The sequence below is a fragment of the Mchenga conophoros genome, linkage group LG6 (genome assembly GCF_057382185.1).
Source record: "Mchenga conophoros isolate Kocher_MC1m ecotype Shallow Benthic linkage group LG6, M_conophoros_male_GT1.1, whole genome shotgun sequence".
NCBI lineage: Eukaryota > Metazoa > Chordata > Actinopteri > Cichliformes > Cichlidae > Mchenga > Mchenga conophoros.
In genome coordinates this window covers 12,774,003-12,784,874 of record NC_140531.1, presented here as the reverse complement: position 1 = coordinate 12,784,874, position 10,872 = coordinate 12,774,003, and the positions used below count along the sequence as shown (strand labels likewise).

Genomic DNA, 10,872 nt, shown 5'->3' with positions numbered 1-10,872 from the left:
ACAGGAACAAACCTCCGGCAGAACTATATGGGGCTTTTTCTTGTCAAACAATATAATGTACAATAGCAATTTTAACAGAAAAAAGATTGTGAACAAGAACAAATGTTTACTGTGACAACATTGTAAATAAAGTTGTTTTTTTTAGTTATTTTGTATTATTTTAAGAATGTGGTCATTTTTTTGGAAATCTGATACGGTGTCCTAGAGTAGCGTAGTTTAACACGCGGCCAGAGACTTTTGTCCCTCCTGACACGCCGTACAGGATGACCAACAAACGTGCACGGAGACCTCCTTTCTTGGAACGGCTATGGTTTGAACGCACGTGAGGGGGGAAAAGGCTGCACCAGTCCGTCAACTTCACTCGGTTTTTATATTGTTGCTCTAGGTTTAAAATCTCCGACAGTTCGTGTTGAGCTTACGGCTAATACAGGCGAGGAGGTACAATCAAAACAAACACAAAACAGGTAGCCGATAAGCTAGTGAGCCTCCAAACTCCCGGTTTTAGTTCTGTATCTGAAAGCGCTCTGGAAACATGTCAGCCGTGCAAAACGAATCCAGGAAACGGAGCAAGAAGCGCTTTATGGCCGGCCACCACAGCAAGCGGTGGAAGGGCTCCCGGGAGCTGGAGGTGGGCATGCAGGGGATCCTCATCACATGCAACATGAACGAGAGAAAGTGCACGGCGGAGGCCTTGAATCTGCTCGGTGAATACGCAGACAAGCTCTATGGTCTCGAGCAGGTAAGTTTACATTGTTTACATTATTGGATCAAAGGCCTCCGACGAGCAGTGTTTGGGGCTAATATGCTGGATGGTTTGAGTTAAACTAGGATTTAGCTTGCTCTGTTAATGGAGTAAGGGAAAAGCAACGATCTCATACAAGCTATAATGAATATGTGAAGAACAAATGGCTGGTTTCGGTGTTTCCACGTGTGATTGCTTCTTTTCTCACGTTTTACGTTACTGGAAATGCTTTCGTGTTCCACATGCGTAAAACGAGAAGCACACATGTTGCTTTTTCGTATCACTTGTACTTTTTTGTGTGTTTTTAATGCTCTACATTCAGTAATTTTCTGTGCTTATTATTCTCTTAGTGTAGTTCTTTGATTTAACTTGTGTCAAGGCAACATACAAAGTAAGAATGGCATTGCCCAGCGTAACCTCTGTGTTTTGCAGTGTGCATATATGACAAAAAAGTTGACTTGATTCTTGCTCACAGCTTCAGGAAAATACGGGGAGCAGCAGTGAAGAAGAGGAGGCTGAAGAAGAAGATGTTGATGTTGCCCTGAAGAAAGAAGTGGCCCAGCTGCGAGCATCAGAAACTAAACAGGAGAGGCGCTTCCAGGCACTCGACAGCGGAGCAAACAACGTGATCTTCATCAGAACTCAGAATATCGGTAAAGCTTTTTGTAGTTGATGCGAGTCTGTCTTTCAGTGTTTTTGTTTGGGCTTTTTTTTCTGATTTTTGTTTTATTTTGTTTTTCTGTAGAGTCTGATAAACTGGTTCATCATATCCTGTCAGATCTCCATACTACAAAGAAGAAAAAGTCACGTGTCATCCTTCGAATGTTGCCAGTAAGTAGCTTAGTTGCGAGTCTCGATGTGCATATGCGTTTGAACTGATGCAGGATAGAGAGATGCCGCCGTACTGTAAGTCGAGGGGTTGTTGAATCATCTGAGCATTCACATGACTGAAGCTCTAAAATAGTGCTTTTAAAATGAGCTATTATTTGATATTGATGCATTATGACAACAACAGTAAAACCCTTGGGGTTTTTTTTCTTTCTTCTTTCAGGTAACTGGAACCTGCAAAGCTTTTCAGGAAGACATGGTGAAATATCTGACCACTTTCCTGGAGCCTTGGTTCAAAACTCCAAGCTGTGCTACCTACCAGATTGCGTTCAAGGCTCGCAACAGCAACCACAACAAGCGAGACGAAATCATCAAATCTATCGCAGGTAGGCTCGTTCATTTTCCATGTTTTTCATGGCTGCCGGTGCCCGTGCTAAAGGAAACTAACTCCTTTCGAATCCGACTGTTTTACAGGCCTTGTGGGGAAGATGAACCCTAAGAACAAAGTGGATTTGACAAACCCTGAACTGACAATCATTGTGGAGGTCATCAAGACAGTGTGTTGCCTCAGTGTGGTAAAAGACTATACGCTGTACAGAAAGTACAACGTTCAGGAAGTGGTGAAAGACGACATATTGAAGCCTGACGTGACCACAGCAAAAGCAGACGCAGACACAAGCGATCAGACGGAGAAACCCGATGCGGGAGAGACTGACAGAAGAGAGACGAAGGGCGAAGAAGATAAGGGCACGAGTGTTTCAGAGAAGGGGGAGGGTGATGAGGGTGAAGGTGGGGGGGAGTGAAAGCTCACACTGAAGAAAATCGTTGAGGAAATACCGTTTAATTTTCTTTGTAGTGCCGTGCTTTTGTTTTAAATGGACTGATTTGTCAACATCATGAACTCCGTAAACATCACAAACGATTCTAATATAATTTAATATTTGGGGTTTTTTAATATTCATGGGGATATCTGGCATCCATTATCACCTTTATTGAGTTGTACATTTCAAATGGGAGAATTTTTTAATTGATGTTACAAACTATTTGTAGCTGCTCACAGTTTTTGGTTTGTCTTTTTGTTTGTTTGTTCTTTTAAATGGTTAATTTGACTTTTAATTTCAGTGTGTTTTTATTACTCGCTTAAAAATGGACTTTTCTTCAAGTTAACAGGCATCACTCCTAGTACCTTTTACTGTTGTGTAACTTGTTTCCTATATTCGTCCCTGCTGCCCGTGTGTTTAACTGGTTCCTCACGTATCCTTTACTTGGTTCGTGGTGCTCTCTGTTCTGCTCATTGGGACAATAAACAGAACGAAGTGGAGGAGAATGAGCAGGTTAGAAATGGCATACATATAAACTCTGTATGGTGTGTTACACTTAGAAAGTGTAGATACTTCTTTGGCAGTTCTTTTGTGCTCCACAAGATGGAGATAAAACATCATTTTCCAGAGTACTGACTGTTACGTGATAATTGTGCTACCCTCTAAATGGATATTTGTAGCTATACTGCGTACTGTTGTTTTCTTTTAAAAATTATTTTAGGAGAAACAGACTTGCGTTTGTTTTAGTCTTGAATACTACATAATCCTACTTGAATACTCCAGGCTGTACCTACCGTTTAAAATATAAAACACTTCATATAAGAGAGTAACATCTTATTACAGAATACATGAAGAGTATAACCTGTTACACAGACAAATTTTATATGAGTGCAGTTTTTTCTTTTGGCGTCGCTCCAGCTGTTGCTGCTGGAGCGACGCCAGCAGAGGAAGAAATATTTCAGCCATTCTGGTGCTTGATTGATATCGTGCAGTTGAGAACAAAATAATCTCCGGTCTGAAGGTGCGGTCCTACCTGTGAGTACTTGTTATTCATGCATTAAGTTTCTAATGAATACTGACTACACCCGTGCAGTGTGTCAAGTGCATTGTTTAGAACACTGCAATAAACAACTGATACTGGGAAGAAAGTACGGGTGGGCTGTGAGAGGCACCGACTCTCACATAAGCTGTTTTTTTTTTGGGGGGGGTTTTTTTCATTTCTATATTATCAGGTCCCAAAGGTAATTGCTCCTACACCTAAGTCAAACAGCCTGTGTTACTTATGTGTCATGCAAATATAACATGATCCATTTTGTAACCAGATACAGTGTAGATGGCATTGTCTAAGTGAAGGTGTGCTCTCAGTGTGGCTCACGCAGGTCTGTGAGTCAGTAGGTTTAACAAAAACAGAAAAAGTCTGTAATTAGGAGCAACCCACATCCTAATTAAGTCAATGTCACGAGGAAGCATATTCAGACATTTTGATAACCTGTAAGCTATAAATGCAAAAGTCTGTAGTGCAGTCCTGTGAAATACTAAGTACAGCCTCACTGCTTCCATAGGAATTAAGAGGGTAATAGCAGCCAGGTGCTGTTAGTTAAATGTACTTGATTAACTGAAATTCAGAGTGTGATCACCTCTGTAGAAGCAGATGTGTGAACAGTTTGCTGGTCTGGAGGAGACGTAGAGCCACAGCCTGCAGGAGTCGACACTCAAATTCAGCCCAAGAGCGTGCAATGTTCAGAGAGGGAATAAAAGCAGCAAGAGCTACAGTGCTTAGCAATTTATTAGGCCGTCAACCAATGTAAGGTTTATGCCACAGTTAACAGTATTGGTAAATAATTTTTATGTTTTTGTAATGGTTAAACCACCAGTATGTGCAAGCTCTTTAATCAAAGTTTTTAAAGCAAAAAATATGATTATTGTTGAAAATTAATTTTCAGATTTACTGCTTTACAAAAATGGAAAGAAACATAGTAAAGCACAATATTATTTTTTGATTAAGATGCCAAAATAGAGGTATTTACTTGTATTCCTGCACAGAAAGATGTGTTTTTGCAGTTGAATGTTATGCTTGATTAATCGCTGACTTCTAGCTCAAATTTGGTAAAAAAACAAAACAAAGCTAAACTAAACTTGAAACCTGTTGGTTATTTGCCTAATAAATAAGTTTAGTTTGAAACAAGTTTTTGACAGATTTCCAAAATATCTGGTTTCTATTAACATTGTTTAGCACTGTACATCTCAGAAACTACTTCAAGTAGGCCTCAAGTAGCATGTTACATGTTGAAGTTTCTGACAGTGAAATCAGAGAATGGCGGAACAGGTACGACTTGTTTGGATGGGTTGCCAGGAAAACGCCTCCTTTCTCTAAAATGAACATGACAGCACATTTTAGGATTGCAAACTTATATCACAACAAATCACAAGAGTTCTGGATCAATGTCCTTTGCACAGAAGATACCAAAGGCGAGATATTTGGCTGTAGTGCAAATCATGTTTGGCCAGAAGAAAACACAGCCTATCAGCACCTCTGCCACCTGTTAGACATGGAAATGGAAGGATGATAATTTGGACTTGTTCCAAAGGACCTGGGCACCTTGCAGTCACTGAGATGATCATGACCTCTGCTGTATACCAAAATTTTGAAAAATGTGAGAGCATCTGTCTGACAGCTGAAGGTTGGCTGAAAATAAATCATCTGTCAGGACGATAATCTTAAGCACAGCAGCAAATCTAAAAGAGAATGAATGAAAAAGAGAAGAATCAAACATCTGTTCGTGTCTTTCTCCTGAGTTTATTATACCAACCTACAGTATCATACATATGAGCATCCCCAAACATGAGTGTGCATCTCAGACAGATGAACAAACTTGTAGATAGAACAGTACTTATCTCACCCAGGGCACTGAAACGGCTAGAGCCAGCTGTGTTTTTGATTGATAATATGGTGCTATATTATTATTATTATTATTGTTGTTGTTATTATTATAAATTTCCCCCGGTAAGAGGAACACTGCAGAAGTGATCATTGTTGCTTTTTTGTAAGATTAAGCAAAAACTACCTAGCTAACAGAGGAGAGGTGGGAACTGGGAGCAGAATAAAAACAAAGATCATTTGGTGCACTCTCATGTTGCTGAAAAGTCTCCAAGGGGAGCCACAATAAAGTGAGTCATCGTTTTTGATCTAATCATGCTAATAGAATTACAATGACAAACCTAACAGTAATTGTTTACACATATAATGTTTCATGTGTACATCTCAGTTTAGCTTGTTAGCATGCTAACGTTTGTTTATTAGCACAAAGACAAAAGCAGCTGATGGAAATGTTTGCTGCTGTTTGTTTTGCAGATATTGTGGCATGAAATTGCCAGTGAAATTCATTTTGCTGATGATGATAGATTTAAAATAAAAACTCAGATTTCACTCACTGGCACCTTTGCCTTGCAAACAATGACAAAAAATAAGAGCCGCTTTCTCTTTTTGCATTGTTTGTTTTGCCATTGTTTGCAAAAGGTCTCGCATCTGTGACTCTTCCCTCAGTTTACAGGTTCATGCCAGAGTACATGCTCATATCTTTGTAGAATTATCCTGGGTATGTTCTCTGTTTCTGCTCTGCCTTCCTCTAAAGGTCATAAACAGTTTTGCAGTTTGCCTTTTAAAGATATTACCAGGAGAACCAGGCACTGTTTATAGATTTGTGGGCAGACACATCAAACTTAATGTCAAATCTAAGAGAAATAGCAAGAATTGTCTCTGAAAAAAATTGTGCAGTATAACTAGGATGTTGGATACAGTGTAGTGATGGTAATTAATCATAATAAGGACCTCCAGTTCACGTTTTCTGTCTCTTTCAGATATGCACACATGCTCTAACTGATTTGTCATTTCTTTTTCTGCTCATTACACTTGTGCTGAACTGTTGTTGTGACCCTGGCAGTCGTTATCTACACCACATTCTGCTAAAACTCACAAATTGCATTACCTCCAGCTCTCTGGTGCCCCAGCCAGTGAGACCTACTGACAAGCTTGTGGCGCTTATACAGGAAGGAAGGATTGGCTGTTTTCAGCCTCAATAGTGTGTTATTAGTGCAATACCAATTAGACTATGTAGCTAGTCATTTTAATGAGAGACATACAGTGATGCCTCATTATGACATATCTACCATCAGGTGAAATTCGTATGGTATAGAAAATGTATCATTTCCCATCGATTCTTTTTTTCTAATATTAGTAACTTCCAGATGATTCTTCATGGCATATGAAGGTTTTGAAAATCTGTCTTTCAGAGCTCACAGTTTTAAATGTTTAGCCAGAAACAACATCATCTAAATCAAGAGAATATTTACAGCAGTAATAAAATGGTGTTGTCTACATAAAAACATAGCCTCTGATGTTTTAATTGCCCCCAAGGCAATGTCTAATTAAACCTCTGTGGGCACTGCAGCCCATTGGTTTCCAGCCAAAGGACTTACAAGCACGTACACACTGTTCAGCCACCCAGGATTGTACACTCATTCAGGTTTAAATGTCACAGGCCTGTGAAACAATTACATCCACAGGCGCATGTGCACACAGTCCCCAGGGTCAGGATTAGCATCCATTGGTGTGGCTCCATATCTGACCTTTATGAGTGGCTAAGTAGTGCTCTCCGGGGTCTCATTTGTCTCACTTTAACTGAACAATGGCCTCAATCCCCTCACGACTGCAGCTTTCTCTCTCTGCAGAATGAACATTCAGAGCCTGAAATTGTTGAGCTTAAGAGCACACCAAGGACTCGAGGTCCACTTATAGGTGGATGAAATAACCATTAAAGGTGTGAAAATTTGGTTCCAAAATGTAACATTAAGCAAACAAACCACTGTCGAAAGTGACAATTTGTAAGAAAGCATTTAGTTCCTGGTTATTAAGGACCCTTTATGGCTACATCAGGAAATAGTTTTTCAATATAACTTCTGCTCACCTGTAACCTGGTTTTAACATGTAAGCTGAATAAAATATGAAAGGTTGAAGCCTCCAGTGCACATATAGGCAAGGCAAGGCAAGTTTATTTGTATAGCACAATTCAACAACAAGGTGATTCAAAGTGCTTTACAGAGACATTAGAAACAAGAACAAATAAAAAGCATGATTTAAAATTGATTAAAACAAGCAAATAAACTAACTAACTAATTAACAAACAAACAAACAAACAAACAAAACAGTATATAAAATCAAAACAGATAAAATCAGAACAGTAGATAAAATCAGTAGTTAATGTAAGTTTTGAAATTTAAGCTTAAAGTGTGGATTTGGTGCTTTATTCAAATGCAGCTGAGAACAGGTGAGTCTTCAACCTGGATTTAAATAAACTGAGTGTTTCAGCTGATCTGAGGCTTTCTGGGAGTTTGTTCCAGATATAAGGAGCATAAAAGCTGAATGCAGCTTCTCCGTGTCTGGTTCTGACTCTGGGAACTGATAATATAGATGACTGACTGAGACTGAGTTGTAGATACAATCAGAATTATGTAAAATGATCTAGGAAATGGACTCAATTCTGGATTTTACAAAAAAGGATTAAGGAATTTATAATATAATACAGATAGTATCATCTCTTCTTGCAGCAAACCAGTGAGTAGAGCTCAGACAAAAAAAAATATGCAAGAAAATGACTAAGAAAAAACCTTTTAGTGCCTTAAAACGCCGCTCCTAAAAATATACACATGGTGTAATAATGTGATGAAAGCATTAAATAGTGAAAGAGTACAATCATTACAGTATGACAAGCTTTATTAGAACAAGACACGGTGGAAAACAAAAGGTTAGCTTGTCCATGTGTGGGTGTGAGTGGGCATACAGTTCTACATGGACATCAGCATTATGAGGTTCTTCATCAACTGGCATCATGACTACATTATCATCCTTGGCTTTATGGTCGTAATGCGCATCAATTGCACTAATAAGCATTTAGAGCCCTGAAGATTGTCTTCAGTGTTAACCCTGTAAGACCCAAGCAATCAAAAAACTGAGATGTTTATTAACCCTTATAACAAAATCCACTTTTTTTGCTGTATCATGTGGTGTATGATATATTTTTATTACATATTTATTATATATTTTTTGTATCACATTTGATACATTAGGCATTTTTGGCAACTTTTTGTTAACAACAATGTTAATTTTAGACAAAAAAAAGAGTTTTGTTCATAACATTTTGAAATTATGCCAAGTATTGATCATGTTGATGATATAGAGGTCTCAGAAACTCATGTATCAAAAATGATACAATGGGCATTATAGTGTTAATGTTAACAGTTTGAAATAGTTAACAGAGTTAACCCTGATTCCATGAGATTGATTCATTAAAACTGGGTGAACAGCAACAAATACATTGGACCGACATGTATTCTATGTATGGCAAAGCCTTAATATGGTAAGTTTGCTAACTGCAATGAACAAGGGCACTCTCATTCACTTTCCATTAACCACACATAAAATGTCCAAGTACAAAAAAAGTACAAAAAGCATTAAATTCGACTGAGTCCGCAAAAAAGACACTATTTAACCAAAAGATATTTTGAACAATCATTGTGGATGCTGACCAAAGATTTTCTCCTCAAAAAGAACTAGATCAGAAATTCAAGGTGAAACAATCCAGCATCACACAACAAGTAAGGCAACCTAAAGAAAAGCTATATTTGTCCCGTTAATCATTTTTCCGTCCTACAGAGTTACCTCGCGTGGTCTCATCTTCTGTGATGGAAACCACTACTCGAACTGTTTAATTCCAGTTAAACAAACTAATAACCCCTGTATAAACACATTTGACTTGTGCTATGTCACATTAATGAAAATGTCAGTGCTTTACTGTGACAAGTCAAATATTCTGCTGTGAAGCAACCCCAAAGTAAGAATAAAATCCGGGTATTCTGCTAGCATTACATAAAATACATACTGAATATTTATCTTGTTGTTTTTTGTTGTTCTTTGCATAATTTTCAAGCACATCTATTAAAAGTGGAGGGGAATGCACTGAGCTGACTAAAACTGACTGAAAGACGCTGAGTGTGGTATTTACTTCATAACAAATTAGAGCCAAAAAAATGAAATCAGAAATGACCACAGAGTTGGACGCACTTGTGCGATGGTGACAATAAGCAATTACAAGCCTCGCCAAGCTGGTATGTTTTTGTATAGTTGAAGCTTTTCTGCTATTTTATCCATACCCTCTAGCTATGTGCCAGTTTATAGCATTTCCAGATGCCTTCTCTTTTGTCACACATAGTTAATAGATGCACACACCGATGATTTATTTATTTATTTATATCTATTGTTACAACAATGGCAATATGTTTTGGAGGACATGTATTTCTCCCACAGATTGTGTGTGTGTGAATGTGTATTATACAAGTGTGGCAGGCGCTTATGTGAATGGGGGTTCAGTAATGAGAAATGCTTATCAACCCTCTACAGCCCGTCAGCTTGCTGCCATTAGCTGTTACCCCAACAATCTTACAGGTAGGCTAAGAGTCCTCATATTGATTCCAGACATTGCTGTTTGTCCCCTGCAGAAGGGCAGCAATCAGCAAATGGATTTAGTTGATTGGGATTACGGGAAGTAATTTGTGGAGGAAATAAGTGGGCATTTTTAAGGAGTCTAATAATGTGGTGGAATTAGTTCTCCTAATACCTGGAATGAAGTTGCTGTTTGAATGGAAATGGCTGTTTATGTGATTGGTTTGGGAAGGAGAAAGAGAATGCCTGGTCTTAGAGTTGGAAAGCTGAGAAACAGTTTGTTGAGTTGAATAGAGGGGAGTACAGGATGGAAAAAGGCGAAAGCCTGAGTGAACAACAGATTTCGTAGCAGTTATTCCTCTCCAAACACTCACGTTTGTTTGGTACTTCCAATCAGTGGTGTATAATCCTTTGCTAAGGATTCTTTCCATATCACTGGGTGGCTTTCGCTGCAGAGAGGTGCATTTAAGCATAACGCTAACAAGAACCTTGACAATTAGTTGGGGGGGGGGGGGGGGGGGGTGTAGAGAGTGGGGGCAGAGAAGCGGCAGGGCAGAGTAAAGATGTGAATGGAAACTGGGGGAAAGTAGAAGAACAGCAGACAGGCAAGGAGGCGGTAGCTGTGTGACTCTAAAGAGCTCCAATTACTTTTCATTCTTTTTTCCACTCAATGATCAGTGCTTGAGAGAAAGCTGATCCAGGTTCTGTTACACTGATGAGTCATGTTTGATTCGGCTCTTTGTCTATTACAGAAAATACCTCGGTAACTGAATGGGACTGTGGGACTGTTCATTGCTTTGATGGTCAGTTTTCGTTTTTCCATCAGAAAAACTGCATCAGAAAGACCGCAGTGATACAGCATGTTGTTTCAGTGATATTATACAGCGTGAGCCCAGGTTACTTCAACTGCATTGGCCTGAAGTAGGCCCGTTTAGCTAGTGAACAGCAGAGACAGCAGCCAATATAAATTATTAGGTATAATAATA

At 38.9% G+C, this 10,872-nt stretch overlaps 1 protein-coding gene across 1 annotated transcript; it reads left to right on the top strand.

Moving 5' to 3' along the window:
• Nucleotides 1-242: 242 nt before the first annotated feature.
• thumpd1 (THUMP domain containing 1) lies at nucleotides 243-3,074 on the top strand. The gene is made up of 5 exons (XM_085276270.1): nucleotides 243-739; nucleotides 1,218-1,395; nucleotides 1,488-1,573; nucleotides 1,794-1,956; nucleotides 2,045-3,074. The coding sequence occupies exons 1-5, from the start codon at nucleotides 533-535 to the stop codon at nucleotides 2,371-2,373; spliced, it is 963 nt and encodes a 320-aa protein (XP_085132396.1). The 5' UTR covers nucleotides 243-532; the 3' UTR covers nucleotides 2,374-3,074.
• Nucleotides 3,075-10,872: the final 7,798 nt, after the last annotated feature.